Source organism: Castor canadensis, chromosome 4, assembly GCF_047511655.1.
Source record: "Castor canadensis chromosome 4, mCasCan1.hap1v2, whole genome shotgun sequence".
NCBI lineage: Eukaryota > Metazoa > Chordata > Mammalia > Rodentia > Castoridae > Castor > Castor canadensis.
The window spans coordinates 38,593,031-38,617,429 of record NC_133389.1 but is presented as its reverse complement, the minus strand read 5'-3'; the positions used below and the strand labels follow the sequence as shown (position 1 = coordinate 38,617,429).

The 24,399-nt window shown below is 44.5% G+C and overlaps 1 protein-coding gene across 13 annotated transcripts in view; it reads left to right on the top strand.

Moving 5' to 3' along the window:
- Positions 1–24,399, top strand: part of Fhod3 (formin homology 2 domain containing 3) — a 489,096-nt gene that overhangs the window by 419,253 nt on the left and 45,444 nt on the right. For all 13 annotated transcript variants that reach the window (XM_074069983.1, XM_020174902.2, XM_074069991.1 and 10 more), the window contains 3 exons: positions 7,341–7,613; positions 10,699–11,585; positions 23,205–23,363. In XM_074069983.1, coding sequence (XP_073926084.1) covers positions 7,341–7,613; positions 10,699–11,585; positions 23,205–23,363 — 1,319 coding nt within the window. The remainder of the gene's footprint in view (positions 1–7,340; positions 7,614–10,698; positions 11,586–23,204; positions 23,364–24,399) is intronic.

The window sequence follows — 24,399 nt, the reverse complement described above, 5'->3', positions numbered from 1 at the left end:
TTCCCACGTACCTCAAAGAGTATGAATGATGTGCTGTATTAAATGTGACTTTAGTTTAAGGGTTTGGATTTGGGGGTGGTGTGGCCAGAATCTCTTCTGGGGCTCCACTGAAACCAAATGAGAGACTTGATTCTTGAAACTATGGAGGGTGGTTATGTAATCTCTAAACCCTAAGGGACTTCACAGGTGGCTTGGACCTGAACCCTTTGAATAGTCTAGCACTAAAATCTAACTACTGAAGTAGTATTTTACAGGTGATAGTGTGTTTCTTCTGTAAAGCTTGAATAGCCTGGTTGTACTCATCCTTATGAAACGATTCCTATGAGCAGAGATTCTTGACCAGTGACCCTTTTACAATCTAGGGACATTTGGTGGTGTCTGGCGACATCTTTCTTTGTCACAATGGTGGGAGAGAGATGGAGGCAAAAGGCCTCTAGTGAGTAGAAACCAGGAATGCTAAACATCCTTCAATGCACAGGAGACTGCCTTCCCCAAGGAATTATTTGACCCAAACTGCCCATGGTACCGAGGCCGAGAAAGCCTGCTGTAGATAAATCTTAGTGAACAGCTTAGCAAGACCTGGCCCAACACCAGAGGCAAAGTCTAAAGAATTTTCAAAGTTGTGAGTTTTTTCTCTTGGGACCTTTTCAGATTTATGTGATTAAACCACAAGTCTAAAGTTGATGGTGTTAGTTATTAGCTCTGAACTGAGGAGGTCCCTGGAATCTGCTCAGTTTGGAGCAGCTATTATAGGACTGGCTGGCCCAGCCCTTGGTTTCATAAGACCTGCCAGAAAGTCAAGTCATGGCAAAGTCATTGAGACACTACCACAGACTAAAACTGATTGAAGCCACCCAAAGACTTAGTAAGTTTAGCTCTTTTCTATCAGCAGTGTATCTCTTCAAAGAAAAACTGCATGATGAGAGATTCCAAATGGTCATAGGACTCAACTATTGGGGATGATGAAAGCAGAATTGAAACATCAGTACACAATGTGTGTGACTGGTTTTTTTTCAGGAATGATTATATATTTTCCCTTTGTGGCATAAGTCACCCACCACAGGGTATCATGTTGTAATTAACAGCCGGGACTTATCAGGCAAAACAATCTAGGTTCCAGTCCCAGCACCACTCCATGAGTTCTGCTTGCAAGTGAGGTGTTGCTAGAAGCAGATGGCATATCTCACAGGGGAGATGTTCAATGAGGGGTTGTACAGAGGTATGGGGAGGCCAAAGGGCCATCAAGGGTAGTGATGTACCCCAAGAAATCAGCTAGTGGAAGCTAAAGACATTGTTCCCACTTTTAATCCTTAAGGAACTTGGTGAATGACTAGGAGTTGGTAAAAGTCATAGCGGGATAAGGGGCAGAGACCATGGAAAAGAAATAGTGCCTTGACAACCTGTGCCAGACTAGGTCCCTGCATGAAGGGAGCAAGCAAGGCATAAATACTCCAGCCCCTTTCCTGCCACCTTTGCTGGTTCCTCCTGGTGGCAGACCTGTCTGAAAGTAAGAGGGCCAAACACAGGTAGTGCTCCTGTGAGAAATAAGCCCCTTAGGGCATGAAGCAGCCTGAGAGTATCCAGCCTGCTGTGTCACTCTGGGCAAATTGCTTAACCTTTTTGATTATACTTCCTCATTTCTCACATGGTGACATCAATCTTTACGTCATAGTGAAGATGTGAGAACTAAATAGGATTATGTAATATGGTTTCTAGCACAGCCCCAAAGTGAAAAGGCATTCAATATGTAGTAGCTTTTATTTTTACCTCACTTAAGGCCAAACATGGCCTAACATCTAGTGAGGTCATGAGGACCAGATGAGGAGGTTGTTAGTGTAGATCTTTTAGAGGGATAAAGAGAGCAAGATAGTAGGAGTGTCTTCCCCAGCTGGCTGTGGACCAGGGAGGGGGTCAGCTGACATCCTCAGACCTGCTCTTTTCTCACCCTTCTCCCAGTTCTGAAATCTGCATGAGAATACATCATCCAGTTCTCACCTAAGAACTCAGCCTTTTGTATTCCCAGGAAGAACTTCAAGGCACTTCTCTTTCCCTGGGTTCTTTTGTTGGTGGGATTCCATCCTGGCTCCCCAACCCCTCTCACTCCCAGATGAAGATGCTCCTTTTAGTGGCTGTGCTCCAGCTTTGGGATATCATGGGCCTCTTCCTTTCTATTGTTTCTCCCACTTTGCATAAACTATCCATTCCCATATCCTCCTCCCTCATATTCTTTCACCTCAACCTTAAACTCTAGTTTGAAGCCCTCTGAATCAGGTCAGTGCAGTTCTAGCCAAACACATTTTTCTGGTCTTTGCTAAGTGCATTCTGGCGATGCTGAGATCTGTCAGTCTGCACTCTTGGGCTGCAATCCAGGGAGACAGATCCCAGTTGTGGACTCCTTGAACGTTGCCAGGCCGTCTTGTCATGTGCTTCTTCCACGTCCAGCCTCATGCCCCCTGCTGGGAGAACGGCCCTGGGCACCAACCCAAGTCCTTCTTGCAGTTCTTCTCCCTGGCACAGCCCCCAAGATGCAGACATATCTTCGTGTCCTTCTTCCATCTGAGGACATTATGGACGAGTCTGTACAGCCCTGGCAGCTCCTGCCTTGCAGCCTTTGGTTTATTCCAGTCGTTCCTGAGCCTCCCTGAAAGGTGGTGCTGCAGGGTCCTTCAGGTATGTGCTAGGAAGGAGACACCCTGCCCTTCCCACCTGACCACCTTGTCTTCCCCACCTTGGTTTCTGAGAGTCACCACAGAGCCCTCTCCATGGAGAGGTTGTGAGGATTCCAGCAGCTAGTCATGCAAAATGCCCTGTAAGCATTCCTCAGAGGGAACCAGCAGCCCTGCCCAGCCCCTTGGTCTCACTGGAGGTGAGCACAGCTCCTTCCCCAGGCGATATCAGCAAGGGAAAAAATCCTGGTGTCCAGGGTCTCAATCTCTTCCCTATGTGTCTCTTACCCACATGGTGCTGGGTAAAAACCTGTCTTGAGGTGACTGACTGGCATTCACTTGCTACTCCTCAGTTTCTGCAGCTTTTGCTCCCCGGGTGTTATTCCTCATTGACTAGGAGCCTCACCTGTAGCTCACAAATGTTCCCAAGCTGTTCATTTTATCCATACCTCATAGACAAAATGAAACGTGGCCTGTCTCTCCCGGAAGCAGCCTTTAACTGCCTTTAAGGGTAAAGTCCCAGGTCCTTCCTTGGCACACAAGGCCCACTATTGCAGCCTCAGATGGCCGTCCAGCTCCCCTGAGCTCCAGCCACTCTGGACAGCTTTCGCTTCTTCCACATGCCATGTACTCCAAGTCTCCATGTGTGCCCTTCCTTTTGTCCACACATTCTCACCACCCTCCTCATCTTTGGCATCTCTGCTGAAATGTCCTTTTGGCACAGAGACTTACAGATCCCCTGTAGGCCTTGCAAGAGACCCTTGCTGTACCTTCTCAGGACACCATGCTTTTGATCCTAGAACACACATCACATTGATAAATGTTTTTATATTGTGATTGGTCAACACTGAGAGGCTGGAGTGTCCCCATGAGTGTTGACGGTTGGACTCACCTGCCTTTGCCATGCAGAGGCCTTGGCAGAATGTTTAGGCTCTCTTCACTCTGTTCCTCTGCAGCCTCCATGGTGCCAAAGTAGGATCTGTCTGGGGCATCAATATATGTGTCATGAGACACCACTGCTGGATGCTGGACTGGAGAAAGTCTCATTCACTACTGGGACAAGTAGTAACCAGGCATTGTAAATCCTGCTTTCACCCCAAAGTGGTGACAAAGATAATTGTTCCCTTTTGACTATAGACTTATATTGTTCTTCCTGTGCCTTGGGAATTCTGAGGGTGGATGATACTTTTCCTGTTCACAGGGCAGGAGGTCTCACTGTGGGACAGTGACTTAAAAGAATAATAGTGAATATGTGAAAAGAGGTGTTGGTGAGGGAGGCCCTGATGAAAGAGAATGGAAATGGGGAGGAGGAAGAACATTCTGGAATTCAGTGTAGGGTCTTGGTACCACTCTCAGTACTTCCTTTTGACCAGAATTGACAGGAATTTGTGAACCAGAGCTGGCCCAAAGCCACACATAAGAAAAAGGTGTGATGTGGCCCTAGGGAACATTCATCCTTGTTGTCTCTGTGTTTAATTAAGACACTAAGGAATGACTCCACTCTAGAGCCTGGTTCCTCCCTCCAGATCTTTCAATGAGTGCCTGACCACACACCACTGACTCCTGCAAATGAGATTTTGTGTTGTTGTAGTTTTGTGGTATTGGGGATTGAAACCAGGGCTTTGTACATGCAAGAGAGTGCTCTGTCATTTGAGTTATACCCCTAGTCCTTTTGTTTTCATTTTGTTTTTGAGACAGGGTCTCATTAACTGCCTGGGCTGACCTCAAACTCAAGATCCTCCTGCCTCTACCTCTTGAATAGCTGGGATCAGGTATGCACCACCACATCTGATTCATACCTTGTAGTGAGCGCTCTTAAGGCAGGGTATGTTGAGGTTAAGAACTTGGTGTTGCCTTAGTGCAAGGCTGGTCAGGAACAAGCCCCCATCTGTGTTCACTCTTACTCCTTTAGCCCTTCATCTTTGCTCAACTTGAATGTGTGTGATCATTATTGAATTTGTTCATCTTATGACAATCTAATATTCATAGCTTTGCAGTCAGACCTTGAAGACACTGAGTCATGTATTCTTGGAAGGAAGTAGCTTTCCCAGAGATGACCACCTATATAGTCATGAGAAAAAGAAAATCACCATCTGTGGACTCACAAATTTACACGTCCAATTCCATGAAGTTAGGCCATAATATATCAGAATAACCTTATATTGTTTCTTCCTAAGAGTGTGTGTCTTTTCCAGAGTTTGGATGTCCATTACTACAATGGTCCAGGCAGCCATTGTCCATCCAAGGGGTCAAGTTACTGTTTGAGTCCTGTATGTCAAGTGGAATGAGACAGGTGGGAGGTGGCGAGTGGTCCATGTAGGCTGAAGTCTAGCAACCATCAGTCATAGATCCTCCCTACTCTGCCTCCATAGGCACCTGGGGATGGCTAGTGGACATGGCTCTCCCTGTCCATGATAGAGTCACCAGCAGGCATCCTTGTCAGTGTTCCCCAGATGCTCATCCATGAAAATTCACATGCATGCCACATGCTAGACTGTTGGAAACACATTTTCGTTTTGATGTGGCTATTCTGAAGTAAGTGTGTGCAAACACATATGCTTTCTGTCAACCAAATGATGACACTGCCATTGCTCAACTTTGCTTTTGCCATGCTTGTAAAGCTAATGGGGTTTTGTATCTTTTTGCTAAATGCTGTATTATCAAATGAAAAAGAAATTACCATAAAAATTCCTTCTACACCAAAGGGGACTTTTCTCAAAGGCATGTGCTCTCTTTCTCATTATGTAGCCCGGTTTTTGCTTTTAAGGAAAAGGACATGGGATACCCATTCTCAAGCACATGGGCTCTGAGCTGGGCCCTTTCGCTCCCTCCTGGTACTGCCAACCCTGGCATCTTTGTCTGGAAATTATGAGCTCATATCACCTTCCTTCTGAGACTGCCCTGTCTGCCCACCCTCCCCCACACACAAGTTCTTGGGAAGTGGGTTCCTGTGCTAGGCTAGAGTCCCCAGAGAAGAAGCACAATGTGGAATCAAGTCCCAGACGTGTAGAGGTCCTCATTCCTCCACCCCCATTTCCTACCTGAAGGGCATTAGAGGGATTCCCATGAGGGTTTTCTTTTCTGTGGTTTTGGAAACTACGCAGGACTACAAGGAAAGGTTGGAATCTTCCATTGCTTCTCTCCCTACCTACCTCCCTACCTCATTCTCAGAGGAAGGCAACCTGAGAGCAGACAAGGGTAGGGGACTGCCCTCAGTGAATCAGGCAGAATGACTTCTTGCTTAGGAAGCTGAGGGCAGCTGGGTGCCCTCCCTGTAAGGCCTGACTCTCTAGGTGATGCCAGACCCTGGCTCACTAATGGGCTGAGAGGCTGGCTTTGCACACTGCTTCACCAGCCTGAGCTAACAGGATGTCACTGCAGAGAAAGAGCAGTATGATCTGCAGGTTCCTGTGAGGTCTGAGCAGGTCCCTTCCAGTTCCTGCTACATACAGATCCTGCCTGAATTCCTTTATCACTTTGAGCAGCATATGTGTAGGGCGCCAGCACACACTCCTGGAGTGTCTGCCAGGATTTCAGCCATGTTGCCTTGTCCAGATAGAGGTGAAACCCTCAAGAACGACTGATCCTTCTCTGGCCTATACATGAGGCAGTTGACTCAGAGGTTTTTGTATTCTCAATCATTTTTCTACCCATCCAAAACTCTCAAGTGTGAGCTTTGCTCAGCAAAAACATGCATAAACCAGCCTAAGCCATGTCTGCTCCCTGGAGCAGCACATAAGAACTTGAGCATTTTATCTCAGTAAGCATCAAATCTCCAGGTTTGATAGGTTTACAAATAGTCCCGTGCCCACGAGTGACTCTTAAATAAGTTCCGAAACCATGGACTAATTTCACATCATAAGCAAACATAATCCAGGCAAAAGGTAATAGGCCTCACTGGTTTAGCCACTGATTTCAGAAAACATTAGGCTACTACTGCTTTTCAACTTGACACACTTGAGATTTTTTTGCTTTTTCCTCAGAGAGGCAAAAGGAGTATGTATTTATTTTCTATTGCTGCATAACAAGTTACCACAAATGTAGTGATTGAAAAGAGCACCCATTGATTATCTCACAGTTTCTGTAGGTCAGAAGTCCTGCGTGTTTGAGCTAGAGTTGAGCCCTGGTTGTCATGAGGCTATAATCAGGCTTATAGTCAGCTGGGCTCTGATCAGAAGGTCCTGGAAGAGTCCACCTTCAGGCTCACTCAGGGTATGGGCAGAACCCAGCTCCTTGTACTTGAAAAAGTGAGGTTTCCATTCCTTTTTGCCTCTCAGCCAGGGTTCATTCTCCTCTGGAAGCCACGGTTCAGCTTCCAGAGGCTACCCACATTCCTATCACTTGATCTCCTTCATCTTGAAAGCCAGCAGTATGTGAGGGATGCTTATGCTGCCTTTTCTGTAGCTAACTGGAAATCTCTGATGGTAAAACACCCACCTAATTAATCTCCATATTTCAAAGTTGACTAACTTGGGATTTTCAGGTCATCTGCATAATCTCTTCACAGAGGCACATGCATTAGTATTTGACTGAGTAACCATGGAATAGGAATCTTGGGCCCATCTTTAGACTTCCACCCAACACAGAGCAATTAATGTCACCTCCATCCTCACATCTTATGAACCCCTAAGAACTCCCTGTTGTCACTGTAATCTCTACTCTTGTTTCCACTAGTGAGTTCTGGGGATCCTAAGCCTGAACCAGAGGCCGAGCAGGTTGCTGATGAAGCCAGCCAGGACCTAGCCTTGGCCCCAGGAGGAGCAGAGAGGGAAGAGGATCGGACACTGGAGCCAGAACCAGAAGACAGAGCTTCCCTCAGTGAAAAAGAGAGGCAGAACGAGGAGGTGAATGAGAGAGACAACTGCTCTGCCTCCAGCATCTCATCCTCCAGCAGCACGTTGGAGAGGGAGGAGAAAGAGGACAAGCTCGCTAAGGACAGGGTGACTGGTAAATAAAACTCCTTTCTTAGTACATTCCAACAAACCGTGGGGCAGAGAACCTGGTTTGCTGTTGAGTCTGGCTATAGGCTTACTCCAAAGGTGACCTGTGGGGACATCTCACTTCCCCAGCCGTGTCACTCACTGTCAAGAGATGTCACACACAGCCAACCAGCAGCCTCCTACCTGATAGGAAGGTGAACCCAAGCCCTCTGCTGTGTGTTTCACCTCTCACTCCCACAGATGGCATAAAGGGCCCAGATAAAGAGGTCTTTTCCTGAGGGATGAGTTATAAAAAGGACACTTCTCATCTCCCTCTGTTTGTTTAATTGGTTTTAATAGTAATGACAGCCTTTTCCAGGTTCTGATTTAAGTTTAGAGACCAGTTTGTCTCTATTTTCTGTTTTAAGATAGGGATTGTGGGCTGGTGGAATGGTCAAGTGGAAGTATGCCCGCCTAGCAAAGGTGAAGCCCTGAGTTCAACCCCCCAGTACCACGAAAAAAGGATTGTTTTAAATGAAGTATATCAAACATGATGACTGAACTTTTCAGAAAGGAATAGGTCTTTTTAAAATGGATTGAGTATTTCCAAAATATTGTGGGTCATGGTGTGTGGGGGTGAATTTGATATGTTACTGAACGGTGACATACAGGATCTAAGTAGTTTCCTACATTATTCTCAGGAACACTCTGTTCTTGGGTGTAATGTAAAAGTTTTTCCTTGTGTAATGACAGTCACTTGGATCACCTGTGTGAGGGGGACTTTATGATTAGCAGCACCCAGTGGATTGCTAGAGTATAGGTTTAGGTCTCAAAAACCTCACCAGGGCATAGGGAGATGCCACCAAAGGTTATAGAAGCTGTAAATAATTTGCATGATCCATGACATGGGTTTTTCTACTCATGACTTGTGTGCCATCGAATAGAATGCTGCCTCCTGAACGGACACTCCTCAGCAGGGGAGTCACGGCTTACGGGCTCATCTTCATTAAGCCACATACAAGGAGCACGCATGCAAGTTCCAAGGCTCCACAATGACTTGCCAGTTAGTGCCATGATCCATGCATGGCATCTTAGTTCCTAGACTGAAAATACTCTGAAGCATGGAAGACTGAGTGAAAATCGAATGAATGAATTAAGCATACCTGTTAATCAATGGCTGAGTCTAAAATAGTTACTATTATACTTTTTCCAAGTTAGAATATACTATTAGATTTTATTCTCTATGTTATCAGTAAATTTGATGAATAAGGAAGGACCAAAAGACTTTATTAATTTATATCAGAAATTATTGTGCTGAAAATCTTGTGTCTGGTTAAAAGTGTATGGGCTAATATTTACATAATTTCTTTCAAATTCATAGTTAGTCTTCCAAATTCTGCCAGTATTATTCACATTTAATGGAATTATGGTCATAGTACGGTGTGTAGGGTAAGTCCTCTTGATCAATTTAGCTTTAAAATTGGTTTATTATGTGTAGTATTAAGAATTCATCATATCTGGGTCAAGCTGGATTAGTAAAAATAAGACCAGAAACAAAACTTTCCTAAATTAGATTATATAATACTCTTCTAAATAAGGACAACTTTCCAAAAATGGAGACTGTGCCATTGCTGAGCAAGCAAACCACTGGCAGAGAAACAACTTTGGTGAAGGTTAGGGACAGAAGACCTGATTATGGATGATATTGAAAGCCTTGAGACTAGATGAGTCGGTGACTACAAAAGTGTGGGTAAATGGAGATATGAGGTCTAAGGAAATTTAAAGGTTAAAGATGAGGAATCAGCAAAGGAAGCTAGGAAGCAATAACCAAAAAGAAAGAAGCAAACCAGGTAAATGTCATATCCAGGAAGGATACCTGTGAAGGACAGTGATTGGCTGAGTCTAATGCAACATGAAAGTCATTGGTCACCTTTCCAGGAACTGTTCCTAGAAAGCAACAGTTTTGAAGGGTAGTGGGAGCAAGACCTCCATTCGTCTGAGTTCTAGAGTGAAACTAGAGAACAAATGTAATGGGAATATTATGTTCTCATGTATGAAAATGGAAAAATGAGTGTTGAAACTATTCTAGGAATGGGGGGAAGGACAGATAATGGAGAATGATGGAGGGGGAGAATTCAGCTATGATACAGTGTAAGAACTTTTGTAAATGTTACAACATACCCAAAGCACAACAACAATATAACAACAACAAACAAATTAAAAAAAACTTAAGAAAAAAAGTAGCTTTACCTTAACGGAAAGGAGAAAAGTTGAATTATAGGTGGAGACGTAAGGGGAGTCAAGAGAGGCATTTTTTTTTTAATTGAAGGACTTAAAAATTTGCTTCTACCACAAAAAAGCAGGATCTAGTGTGAGGAGTATTAGGAGATAAAAGACACAAATCACTGGAGTGGTTCCTAATGATGAGTCCTGCTAAGGGGGACAGTTTCTGGGTAGGCTCAGGAAGGAGGCTGTGTCCTGGGTGTCAGGTGCAAGTGGGAGGCTTGGCGGTGCAATGGAGGCTCTAGAAGGTCTCTTCTGACTGCATCTGTTAAGCTGGTGAATGAGGAAGCAAGGCGACCCCTGAGAACGAGATGGGCTGGGAAGTCTGCAATATGTCATCTAGGGGAAAGCATGGAGGAGACTGCCAGGCTTTGAGTCTCCTGAAGATGAGTGACCATGAACTTAAAGTACAGCGGTTGGCATGGATTATGTGGTGCAGAATGAGAATCCAGGCAGAGACAAAAGTTAATAGCCCCTTCAACACCTGCCCTGGGCTAGGGAAACACTTCCTATTTTTCCTTGACTAGTTAGGACAGTGCCCCTTAGCTACCTGTGGCGGGGTAGGTTGTGACCAGCTGCCATGGGAAGGCAGAAAAGGCAAGAAAAATTTTCCTATAGCCTAGATAGGAGCCAGGAGCACTGCCACATGTGGAAGAGTCCTGGGTCCTAGAGCCAGTCATGAGCCATGACTGCCTTCTGCCTTGATTGATTTTAGTGTCTCTTCTGAAGTCCCTACCATGTGTCCAGCCCTCTTATTGCATAATTGACGTTATGGTGGAATTGAGACCCACTTGCTACTTTCTCATTTTTTTTCTCCTATGTACTTTCAGGATTGTGGTCCACAGGCATTCAAGATGCAGGCTTAAATGGACAGTGTGGCGACATCCTCACCAACAAACGGTTCATGCTGGACATGCTGTATGCCCATAACAGAAAGTCCACAGATGATGAGGAGAAGGGCAGGAGTGAGGACGAGACTGGGAGGATGGAGCAGGAGGCAGAGGCGGTGGCCAGCCTTGCCACCAGGATATCCACGCTGCAGGCCAACTCTCAAGCCCCAGAGGAGAGTGTCAGGAGGGTGGGTGTGGGCTGTTTGGACAACCGGGGCAGCGTGAAAGCATTTGCTGAGAAATTCAACAGCGGGGACCTGGGGAGAGGTTCCATCTCTCCCGATGAGGGGTCCGATGACAAGGTCTCAGAAACACCTACACAGCTGAAGACTGAGTCTGATTATATCTGGGACCAGCTCATGGCTAATCCAAGGGAGCTCAGAATCCAAGACATGGATTTCACTGATCTGGGGGAGGAGGATGACATTGATGTCCTGGACGTGGACTTGGGTCACAGGGAGGCCCCTGGGCCCCCTCCCCCACCCCCACCTACCTTTCTGGGTTTGCCGCCCCCACCTCCTCCACCCCTGTTGGACAGCGTGCCTCCCCCTCCAGTCCCCGGTAATTTATTGGCTCCTCCTCCTCCGATGTGCAACGCTCCTCAGGGCTTAGGGTGGTCCCAGGTACCCAGGGGTCAGCCCGCATTCACTAAGAAAAAGAAGACCATCCGTCTTTTCTGGAATGAAGTCCGGCCCTTTGAGTGGCCTTGTAAGAACAACCGCCGCTGTAGAGAATTCCTGTGGTCAAAACTGGAACCCATTAAGGTGGACACTTCCAGACTGGAGCACCTGTTTGAATCTAAATCCAAAGAAATGTCTGTCACAAAGGTAGGGCTGAGCTCTCCCATGCTTCTTGGTTTGCAGTGGAGGGTGGGGGCAGGCTGAAGAGATTTGTTCTCTAAAATTCCCTACTTCTTGTTGCCTTGGCAATAACTCTACTGGCATAAACATCACCTTTAGAATGGTATTCCCGTGCCACATTCAAAAATAACCTCTCTAAGAATGAGATAGCCTAAGCAGAAGACAAAAGGCTGGACAGTCCTATAGCAATGTCGGTGTTAACTAGAGAAAAGTGAGCTTGCTGGATTATGGTTGATGTTAGTATTTCAAATTTCAGCTGTAGCCACTTGATGTTGATGCTTTTGCAAAGGCAGTAAGTTAAGTGACATTTCTTTGAATCATCTCCTAAGTGAGCCAGCATGCTGCAACTATTTAGAAGCTTCTCAATAGCCATTTATTTAGCATCCTGTAAATACTTCACATGCACCCAGATTTCTTGGTTTTCCTAAATATTTGAAGACCTATAGGCTATGGAATCACTGACAAAGATGCTGTACCATATTTATATATGGGAAACACTACACTACACACAAAATGAGCATCATAAACGGAAACCCATGGCTAGTGAACACTGATAAAAAACTGTAAGATACCAGATAACAGATTGGCTTTCTCATGGTTCAGTGTGTTCGTAATGCCTCCTTTACATATCTTCATGTAAGCAAAAATTCTCTTTAAAGAAATTTTTTAAATGCTTGTGATTCAGGGTATATTCCAGTTTTAGAACAGGCTTAAGATCATCATCTCCAGCAGGCATGGTGGCTCCCACCTGTAATCCTAGCTACTTGGGAGGTAGAGATTGGGAAGATCATGTTTCAAGGCCAGTCTGGGCAAAAAGTTCACAAAACTCCATCTCAACCAATAAAAGCTGGGTGTCGTGGTGCTTGCCTGTCATCCCGCCTACCCAGGAAACATAAATAGGAGGATCATGGTCCAGGATGGCTTAGGCATAAATGCAAGATGCTATCTCAAAAATAACCAAAGCAAAAAGGACCAGAGGAGTGGCTCAAGTGGAAAAACACCTGCTTAGCAAGCGGGAAGCCCTAAGTTCAAATCCCAGAACTGCCAAAAATGAAAAAAAAAGACCATCTTCTCTTTTCAGGAAGTTAGAGAATGATGAAAAAGAATTTTTTTTTTTTTTTGGCCAGGCCTGAGAGGAGGAGGCAACTGGATTTTTATTTAACAAGTACAGAGTGTCTGTCCAGCATACTGAAAATGATGATGGACAATGGTAGAAGTTGCACAACATTTTGAATCTGGTTAATGTCACTTACAATTGTATACCCAAAAATGGTTAAAGTAACAACTTTTTATGTTAGAGATATCTACCACATTTCAAAAAAAAAAAAAAACATGGAAAAAGTGAAATGGGCATTCTGTTATTTTGCCTCTCCTTTGCAAATCTTTGGATCTCAATCTCAGAAGAACATCAGTAATTGTATGGTAGTGACTCTAGTCCAACCTCCTCAGTCCTTCTGCCTTAGGTGGAAGATCAAAGAAATAGACAGACTTAACCAGTCATAGTTCTCTGTGCCTCCTGGTTCTCAGTACTGTTTTCCCTGTCTTCAGCAATGGTACTGCCATTCCCGTATTATCCTTGACTCTCATCTTCCCCAACTGTAATGCCCTGTTGACTTTACCTTTGAAAAAGCATTTTGTAAAGTATACCTGTAAACATTTATTATTATGAGTCACTTCTAACTCCATGTGGTGTTCCATCCATTGATCATCTTTGGGACAAGTGTAAAGCTGCTTGAGTCAGTTTCAGTGAGGACATGAATCTGAATCATTTTCAGCCTTAGGAATCCCCTCAAGCCAGAGTGAAAGCTTCTTCATTTGTAAATCTAGACTGTTGAAATCTAATGTGAAAAGCCATACCTGGTCAGTCCTGTCCTTCAGCTCAATGCCAGCTCAGCTCTTATCCTCTCCAGAAAATAATACCAAGGAAGGCTGCGCTAGCCACCCACACAATCTATGTCTTGACTTTTCCGCACTGGTATCACGTGGTGCTGGGCCACCCACATACCCCAGGCTAGTTCCTATATTCAGCCTGGCATTTGGGAAGAAGAAGAACATCTGGGAGTAAGAGCAGTCTCTGGTTAACAGGAGGTACCTATGACCTGCCTCACTACCTCCACCCTTTGACCCACTGACCCAATTGAGTGCTGTCTTCCCCTTACCCCTCCTGTGCTCGTTTGCCTGCCTGTGCCACTTGGCTTCTTGTAATTGCTCGTCACCCTTAGAGGTTACCAGGGAAAGGCTGCTTCTTGACTTAGGGTTGGGAGGAAAGATTCGTAGTTTGTCAGTAAAGGCACATCTAACTTCCTTTTTTACATAGGAAATAATTAGTTTTTCTTGAACACCTAAAATGAGTGGTTCACCTGCCTCCCTCCTATTCTTGGTGCCACTATAGATGATTTGGTTGGTGATAAGATTTTGGCTTCTGCCATCTCAGTAGCCCAAAGGTCCATTCCTACGCAAAGTAAATAGTTACATCTTAAAATACTGTAATACCTAGCTAACAGCTAAATGTTGGCCTAGTTCTGTAAAGTGGGAACCTAAGAGAAAATAATAATCATCCATCTCTGTGGGTTCTGCATCTGCCCATTGTACCAACAGCAGATGGAAAATATCCCCCCAAAAAGTGCATCGCTACTGAACTTGAACAAACTTCCTCGTCATTATTGCCTAAGCAAAAGTATGACAGCTAGGTACATAACATTTTCATTCATTAGATAATGTAAGTGATCTAGAAATAGTTAAAGTATATGAGATGAGATCGGGTGCATTCAGGTTGTTATGGCTGTAGGCGATTTAAAGTACATGAGAAGATGTGCATAGGTCATATGAAAATGTGGCATTTTATGGAAGGGATGTCAGCATCTGAGGATTATGGTGTCCTTGAGGGTCCTGTAGCCATCCCTCTATGGATATTGAAAGACAATTATACTGAGAAGTTTACCAAATTGATTCCAGAATGTTCTACAAGTGAGACCCAGGAGCCTATACCTTTGGTGTTTTGAATAGAAAATGTGAGCAGGAACTAATCTGCAAGATGTCATAAAAGATGAGAATGCAAATTAGGATTTAAACATCACGTTGGAGAGGTGAATCAATTTTGTATATGTGATCAAGGCAGATATAACCAATTTTACTTCCATTCCTAATCATTGATTGTGATTTTCATAAAACATAGCTGTAAACAACCACTTCCGAATTCTGGCTCATGAGAAGTTTTTCATTAAACACAATAGACAGCAACAAAATGAAACAGACTTTACAAGACAGCACAAAATGAAGGGAATTGCTTTCAGCTTCCATTGGAAAACTAACGCCAGACCAGAGTTATAGGGCATAGCCACGGTCATCCAAGTCACCTCCAAACAGATTCAGATTCCAGCCAAACCCAAGGCTGAGTGACTACTTACTGAACATGATAAGAACAAAAGGGTGTGTGCTTGTGTTCTTTCTAAATGGTTTCTGAAACAGGATCCACTCCTCTCTCAGTGGGAAGAGTGTGTGTGTGTGTGTATAGATAGATAGAAATATATGTATTTACTGAGATGACATTATTGCATTTCGTAGAGAAAGAAATCCTATGCTAAGTTTCATCGTGTTACATTTCTGCTGCTGCTCTGAGATGTGAATCACATGGAAGATGGTTAAAGTGAACCCTGGCAAAGATGTCTGGGCAGAAAGCCCTGGAGGGTCTGCACTTGGTGCCATTCTGATGAACGCCAGTAAATGACCTTCCATGTAGAGAAGTATAGCTCCTTCTACTCCCAAAGGCACCTTTCCACCAGGAGAAGACAAGCATGGAGGGAAGTAGGAGACCAGAAGGAAGGGATCTTAGTTTCCCCATTAAGGACTTTACATTGTCTCTGTTGGGTTCCTTAGGTATATCAGGAAGCACTGGTGGTGGTGGTGGGGCCGGCACTGGGGAAAATTCCAGAATGGATTTGGAGCAATGTATTTGCCTGAAGTTCATATAGACTATTAGCAATACTTTTTAAGCAAATTTGGAGATGATTTAGTTGGCTAGGGGATAAGCCTCAGCCTGGCTGATTTTTAAAATACCTCAGGGACTGTAAAGTACAACCAAGGTCATAAATCACTGATTTAAGTGACAAATGAGGCACCAAAGAAGCATTGCATTCCCCCCCCCCCACCTTCCACAGTGATGCCCTGACCTGATTTATTATCCTGAGAAGAGACACAAACCTGCCTACCCTATTTTCAAGTTCAGGATCTAAGGGACTATGTTATTTTATTTAACATCAACCTCAGAAACCCAGAATTCTACCTGGAAATTCTAAACACAACTTTTTATGCCTGTCACACCAGCACAGTGAATAAGAAAGTCTCACATGTCTACGGCCACACCACCCTGAACATGCCTGATCTCGTCTGATCTCGGAAGCTAAGCAGGGTCGGGCCTGGTTAGTACTTGGATGGGAGAATGTCTCTCATAAGTCTCCTTATGAGAAACAAAACCAGCACAAAATGTCTGACTGTTTAACCATTGCTATCAAAGAAGAAATTAATACTTTTTCTTTTGCTTAACAATAAGGCAAGCCTATGCCTAATCTTTTTGTGACCTTTATTTAGATTTGGGTTTGTTTTGTTTTGTTGGTTTTCGTTGTTGTTATTGTTTTGCCTTAATGCTTTGCTCTGTATCTCACCATTTCCCTTGTTGCAAGATTTTAGGAAAATTCCATAGTTGTCTCATCCTTGTGAAATCTGTATCACTGCATCCTTGTAACTGTCACTTTCTCAACAGACAGTTTTGAAAATACCCTGTGGCGTCACTCTTTTGGCAGTGAGCAGGGAGTAAGGAGGAATGATTTACCATTTCTTTAACTGCCTTGCTGAGCCAGGCACAGACCTAGGGTTTCTGACAGGGATGTTGAGAATGGGCACAGAGGCTGGTCACCTTTCTTTAGTGGCATTCTCCAGGACACTATGAGTTCTCCAGACTTATCACATTCTTAGAGTATGTTCTCTTTTCAGTCACAGCACCTTCTGGAGTGACAAGTTCTATGTGTTTGGATGCTCACTTTTTAAATACTACATCCTCTGTTCCTAGTAAGAGTACTCTTTAAAATTTCTAAGGGGTGATCCATTGTGTCAGCATTTCAGGAAATTTTAAGCTTAATGATTACTATGTAACTGCTGCCTGATGCCTCAGCCGTCACTTTTCCATATTGAATGACTCAAAAGGAAACTTAGGGTCTTTTCTGACAAGGTTGAGATCATGCTTGCACACTTGTCACCCACCCTCAATTGCCAGTCAGAATCAAGACTGAGTCCTTACTTGCAGATTCTAAAATATTTGTTTTTAGAGGCAATAACTGATCTGTCCCAAAGCCTAATTTTTGTATCTCTACCCAGTACGGCATTTTGTCATACATCTATGCATCAAACAGAGCTGTGTTAACCCTTAGGTGAACTGCTTGTTTCCAGCTGAGCCTAATAATCTGGCTGTTCCAGAAAATACTCTTATTACCCTGTGGAGTGGCTGAACTTGCAGGGCTACCTTTTAGGGCTCCTAGTTCTAGAGGGCACATCCCTAACCCAGATAGCCAATTACCAGAAGATCTGGTGCTGCAGGAAACAGTCATAGCCCTTTCCCTCGCCATTGGCAGTTAGGCATCACTACTTAGGTTGGCTACCTCCTCTATACTTCATGAAGTCCTATAATTCTTCTGGCCTTTGGAGCTCATCTCTGCCTTCCTGCAAACTGGACACTCACCCCTTTGGGGCAACTTGAGAGAAAGGAGCTGAGATGCCTTAATGACCACCTTCCTGCTCCTCCTTCTTAACAGTTCTCTGTTCCTCTGGACACAGAGGGTAACCTCTGTCTCTCATCCATCTTGGCTGTTCACACCCCTGCCTTTGCCTCCTACAGGGTTCTTGGCCAAGTCAAAAACAAAAACCCTACATGGCATCTAAGCCCAAACCATTTCTCCAGAGACTGTCTTGCCTCTGGTGGGAAAGGGCTACTATGGTCACATTGGAGATTACCCAGTAGCTGGTAGCTGTAGCTTTGAAAGGGGCAGGGAGGGGTAGCTCTGTGATAAGAGTTCAGCCTACCTAGACTTTCTGGAACTAAACCAAAGCCTGGCTTCTTCCCAAGGTCCCCCCTCCTTCCTTAAAGAAACAAGATCTCTTCTCCCTGAACAGTTCTGAACATATTTGGGAAAGTAGCATATTCAGACATAGCCCCATAGTAATTTCCTTCACACTGCCTCATGTCCACACTTTTGCTGATGTGCCACAGAGATGGTTCCTGTTTCCACATCCAGTTGTCCTCCAGTTTAGAAGTCTTGGTGTGGGCCCTGGGCCCACAGGTACCTCCTTCCTTTGTCTCTTCCTTCCAGTAGTTCTTGAAAGAGGCCAGGGGATTGACTGACTGACCTTCTACCAAAGAATTGAGTTAGAAACCCTGGATTCCTGTTGCCTCAGAGCTGACCAGTGGTGTAGGGGGGCTCCAGCTCTTCATAGGTGTGCATTTCTTTTTGTTAGTCCCCATGGAAGTATTCCCATTTGAGTATCAGGTATCTGAAAGGCATCCAGGAAATGCCTGTTTGAGGAAATGAGATAGTAAAAAGAGGCAATCAATAAATTGGAAAGAGACTGCTGGAGAACTGAGCTTGTTTCTCATACTCGTCTGCCTCTGCTCAGGTTTTTGGTCATCTGCCATTTCTAGTAATTTCTTGAGACTGCAGTCAGCAGAGGTGGACAGCCACGGTGACCCTTGGCTATTCCCATCCAACCTTTCTTCCTGCTTTCTTCTGGCCTTTTTTCTTCCTAAGAAGGGAAGTGTTAGTCAATCCACTCTGACATGGGGTTCACTCACCATATTGGTTTATTTGACTTAAACTTCCTTTTTTGGTTCCCATGTTAGAAATTACCCTTTCATGCTAGATTTTGGGTTACTAATCTTAGTGTCTTTGTTGTAATGACCTGGACCATTGTATAAGATATTTTCTATGCTACCATTCTATCCTGTTCTATAATTGCAGCTATTCTAGTACCTGACCCATACAGTTTCAGTTTTACAATAGGCTTTTATAGCTGATTGGGTAGATATTACATATAACTCAAGTTTCTATGAATATTGTTGACTTTTAAAATACATATAGCCTTTTATGTTAAGAATGTACTTTTTCTAATTCCAAAAAACAAACTTAATTGGAATTTGATAGAATTATTTTAAATATATATATTAGATGAAAGATACATAGTAGACTTACAAGACTTCCTATCTGAGAACATGAACTTTTCCATTTATACAAGTCCTCTTTCATTACTTTCAAGAAAATTGTTATCATTTTTTTTCAGTAGGTCCTGCCCATTTTGGTATTTCAAGAGGTTTGGGTTTTATTTCCTTGTTTGAGTACCATTTGGGGCCATGTGTTTTGTCTCTGGCCTCCTATCAAATGCAAAACAACTTTCTCTTCCCCAGCACAGGGATCAAAGACTCTTCCTTCTCTGGCTCCTGCTTTATTTCCCCTCTCTATCACTGGCCAGTTCCTTCCTTCCTTCCTTCCTTCCTTCCTTCCTTCCTTCTTTCCTTCTTCCCTCGCTCCCTCCCTCCCTCCCCCCCTTGCTCCCTCCCTCCCTTTCCTCCATCTCTTCTTTCCTTTCTTTTTTCCTTCTTTCCTTTCTTTTTCTTGGTGGTACTTGGAGATTCAACTCAAGGCTTCACATTTGCTAGGCAGAGATGCTACATTTGAGCCACCAAACCTGTCCTTTTTGTGTTGATTATTTCTGAGATCGGGTCTTGCTTCCCTCCCTCCCCACCCTCCCCTTCATCTGCCCCCCCCCATGACCTCCGGGTCAGCCTGGACTGTGATCCTCTCCATGTAGTTGAAATGATAGGTGTGTGCCACCACACCTGCCATTGTTGAGATGGGATCATGAAACCCTGCCCCCCACTTCCTTTGAACTGTGATTCTTCTGATCTCTGCCTCCTGAGTTAATTAGGGTTACAGTCTTGAGCCACTGTGTCTGGCCAGTTTCCTAATTTTCTAATTATTAGCCATGAACTGTCCCCATGGTTTTCTGATCAAAGAAATGCAATCAATAAAGAAAGGAGTCTGAGAAAGACATTTGGCAAGTATAAGATGGGAGAAAAGACTAGAATCAGGAGGCTGATGGTGAGCTGCTCTGAGAGGCTGGGAGGAAGGGTGGTGCTCATGGGTGAGGTTCAGGGTGGAGGTAGTAGGAATGGTAAAGGAGGAATGGGCACAGACCCTCTCTGTGAAAGAAAGGACAGCAGTTCTACTGTCAGGGGATCTAGTGATGTTCATTGTTGCTGATCTCGGGCTTTGATCTGGAAGGACAATTAGAGTGGATCAGAACTGGTAAATGCTCGTCTTCTGACATGGGCATGTACTCTCAAGCACAGAGAGCTCTGGCTTGCTCTTGCAGATGTGGCTGTAGGTTATGTAGGAGGGAAAGTTGTGATGAACATTCCACCTGAGCCACTCCCTCGTCGTGGGCAGAGCAGACTGGAAGACATGTGAGTGCTCAGAAGCATCAGGTAGAGGTTTATTTTAATTATAAAGAATGATGTTTAAAATACCTGTCTGCTAAAATGAATGAATTTCAGATATTCATTTAATTCTTATCTCTCCTTCACACTGTGGATGGGAGTGCTCCAAAAATGTGGAGGGTCAGCTGTGGGAACAGCTCTCCCCATTGTACTGCTCAGTAGAGCTGGTTCTGGGAGTGGTTTGCCTCTCTGTCTTACAGGATATCCTGTGGGTGTGTCCACTGTTACCTGTGTGAGTGGAATTCCTGTCAAGGCAGAGCTGCCACACAGACCTGTACAGGTTGTTTGCCACTTGTGGACACAGGTTCCCAAGGAAGAGGCCAAAATATGAGTGGTGCTTCTTTCCCAAGCTGCTTATGGGCAGCTGTTTGCCATGGGGCTGTTTCTCCCTATTGGAGGCCATCTTTTTCTCATCTCTGCAAAACCTCCAGCTGGGCTAGCCAGGCCTACACAGGCCTCTCTCCATACTCTTAGAGTGACAAGACTGTATAGACGAGAGCCTAAGGGCTAACAATTCCCAGAGAATCCTTGGTGCCGTCTTCTTGCCTTCATCCATATTCTCCCAAAGTGTTTGCAGTTATGCCTCCAGGCCACACATCTACATTCTAGGCAGGAAGCAGAAGGGCAAAGGCATGGTTTACTGTTCTAAAAGTCAGAACTAAGTCACAGAGCCAGCTTAAAATGCAAAAGGAGCGGAAAGGTAATTTTTTTAACAGACACATTGCCAGCTTAAGAAAAAATCAGGGGTTCTGGTGGTGATCCAAGAAGAGGTAATGAATTTTGAGCAGGTGCCCTGCAGAGCCTGGAGAAGCAGGTACCCCAGCCAAATTGGTATCACAGGATGTACCATCTCTCTTTATAGCCTATATTGAGCATTTTGTCAAACCTTTCTCATCCCTTCTTAGAATTTCACATAACATGCACTATTTTAAATTAGATTTAAAAGCTAAATGGAGAATTTTCAGCAGCTTCTGATGAATTTATTTGATTAAATATGTGGAAGACAAAGCCGGCCCTACAGAGCCAGGAGGCATCTATGCCACATATCCCTGGAAGCCACTGTTCAAAGCCCATGACCACACCCACGGGAATTGTCCCTCCTGGCCACCAGGCCTCAAAACAGCTGGGATGTTTTCAGCATGAAGAAATTTGAGTTTATTCCCAAATGCATAGTTAGGGATCTAAAATAGAATTTTACCAATTAAGTTGGGAGGGCCCAGGAGGACGTTAGTCTGTTTCAATTTGAAGGCTTCCTGTTTCTAGTGCTGCCTCCAGATGGCTCAGTTGCTCCTAGGCCCAGCCAGGTTGTGTGCTTCCACGGAGACAGTGAGACTTCCCGGTGCCTGGCAGTTAACTGCTCTGAGTGTTTAGCTGCAGGGTGTAATCAGAGCCCCTCCACTGGCCCATGGGGAAGAGGTCCCATCAAACCTGCAGCCCCATCCCTGGCAGTTCCCAACAACCTGAACAAGCAGCTGTGCTTCTTATCTACTTATCTGCTTCCCAGATGCTCTTTAGGGTTCAGGTCCAGGGTCAATTCTTGCTAAACCTGACCACTTCACCAGGTGAGTTATTACAGCTGCCCGAGGTCGAACCCCTCACAGGTGAGCACACCCATCACTGTGCTGAGTGTGCCTTACTCATCTTGCCATTCTAGGCTTGTTAGACAATTCACAATAATCACTGTCCCACTGAGAAAGAGCAAGGAGCTTGCTCAGCCAGGTCTCTTCCCACCCATCCCACATTGCCACCTACATCCTGACTGCTGAAGGGTAGAGGGGTACAACTGTGTCACAGCTCTGTGAGGTGACAAGTGTTGTCTCAGTCTTTGTTTGCCAAGGCCTCCATAATAAGCCACCATAAATTTGATAGCTTAAACAACAGAAATTTATTTCTTCTTGTTCTTGAGACTGGGAAAGTCCAAGATCAAGGTGCTGGCCAATTTGGCTCCTGGTGAGGGCTGTCTTCCAGGCTTTCAGAGGCCAGTTTCTTGCTGTATAGTGGAAGGAGAGAGAGCTAGTTCTCTGTTTTTTTCTTGTAAGGACACTAATCCTATCATAAGTACCCCACTCTTGAGATCCTCACCCAAATCTAATTACTCCAAAGGCTATACCTCCAAATACCATCAAATACCATAAAATTAGGAGTTATGACTGCAACATATGATTTGGAGAAGATAGAAACATTCAGTTTGTAATGCACACTTACTGAGTTTGACTAAATACTAGCCCTAGGCAGACCACAAGGATGAGGGAGGCCTCGGGCCTACCTCTGATGGTTACCCACGCTAGCCAGGAAGCCACGCAAACAAAGACACTATGAGAATGTTAGGACCCCTTGGTCCCCTGTTCTCTTTGGTCTCTGTGCCTACTTGTTCCTCACTCCTCTTCGTCAGTACAGAAGTTTTTGTTTATCTTCCTTGGAAGAGAAGAAGCCCCACTTCACCACCCCCAATGGGCAGCAACACAGATGGCTAAGCGTGGCGGAAAGATGGAGATAGTCTGGTCTAAAGGGCATAGGAAATTTGAATGGTGAGGGAAGGCCTGAGACAGTGCAGCCAGGGATCTGAGATGCTCAGAGGCCAGCCATGCTGGACTCTTCCCCTCAGTCTGTCTGCTTAGCATGTGTACGCAATTCTCCAGGCACACACCATACGTAGTAGGCCAATCAAGGCACATTCTGACACCTTGCAGCCCACAGGAAAGTAACGCTGAAAGGTTCTAGTTTTGTTTTCACTGCTTTTATGGAAAAAAACAGGTTTTCTTTCTCCTTGCAAAATATCACATTTTTCCTGATAGAAGGAAAATCAATTTTATTTTGTAATGTGTCTGACTTGTGAAGTTCCATTGCTGACCCAAGCTTGGCGGCTTCTCAGCACCAAATCCTTGATCTCTTTCCTCTGTGCTGAGCAGTAGCCAGTTCTTCCCTAAGCTGAATCAGGGCCATTTGTTTTCATCACTAAATAAGGAGTGAGTTTGCTTTTAATAATGAGCACAGAAAGGACCCAAGATGATGCACTAATCTTTGGTTTTCCTTGTTCTATCATCCAGAAAACTGCTGCAGATGGAAAAAGGCAGGAGATCATCGTTCTAGATTCCAAGAGGAGCAATGCCATCAATATTGGTCTGACGGTGCTGCCCCCTCCAAGGACAATTAAGATAGCTATTTTGAATTTTGATGAATATGCCTTAAACAAAGAAGGAATTGAGGTAAAAGAACTTCTGTCAAGCATTCTTTGTGTTCTATAATATAGCCCATACATAAAATTTACATCACATCATTACACCCTTATGACTTCCTTCATAGGATGGCTTGCCATTTTTCTGTCCTCAACCAGACTCTGAATAATGTTACTAATTCTTATGTTTATTCTGAGTGAGGTGAGCCTCACTTTGCCTGGGAGAATCCTTATTATCTGACTCATTTATGGACCTCTCTCTGCCCACCCTCTGACTACTTCAAAGTGGAAAATGACAATTGTAACCTCCTTATGAGGTTTCTGGTATTGTCTTTCACATCATTTGACAACAGATATGTTTCAGAAACACTTGCAAATATGGGGCTTCAATATGTACTTATCTCCGTGGAAAGGACTTTGTCTCTTGGAATGTGTTGATATGTACAGATGTCTCTCATTTGATAATCTGAAGCACTTATTGATCTAGATACCAAAAGTAGAAAGAGGTTGGGTGACATGGCTGTGACTGTGTGGTAGGCAGCCCAGCTGGAACCATGGCTTATTTGCTGTGCCAAGGTTCTTGTTCTTACACCTGGCAATGCTCTCCCTTCACTGTGGGTATGTGCCAGTTTGTGGCAGGTGGAATCTCTAATTCTAATAATGGAAGAAGTATAAACAGAGCTACTGGCCAGACCACAGATTCCTGCAGAGAGGAGATGTAGCCTGAGGTCACACTGCATAAGACTAGGGAAGCTGCTTGGTGACATTCAAACTGGCCATCTATTGGAAAGGATCCCTGCACTCCTTAAATCCTTCCATGATTGGGGTCACTCTTATTGAAAGAGCTGAGCATGCAGGAAGCCAGTGAAGCCTGACTCCAGAGAGGGAGAACAAGCCTTTGCCAGAAAAGTCAGAAATGAGGAAGAGCTTATGCCACAGTGCCAGATTCACCCACAGCCCTAGGTGTGGGAGGGAGTAGTGGGCACACAGTGTGTACAGGGTTTGGAATCCATCAGGCCACGTGTGCCTTTTTGCTTTGTAAAGAAAAACCTCCACAAGGAAAACTG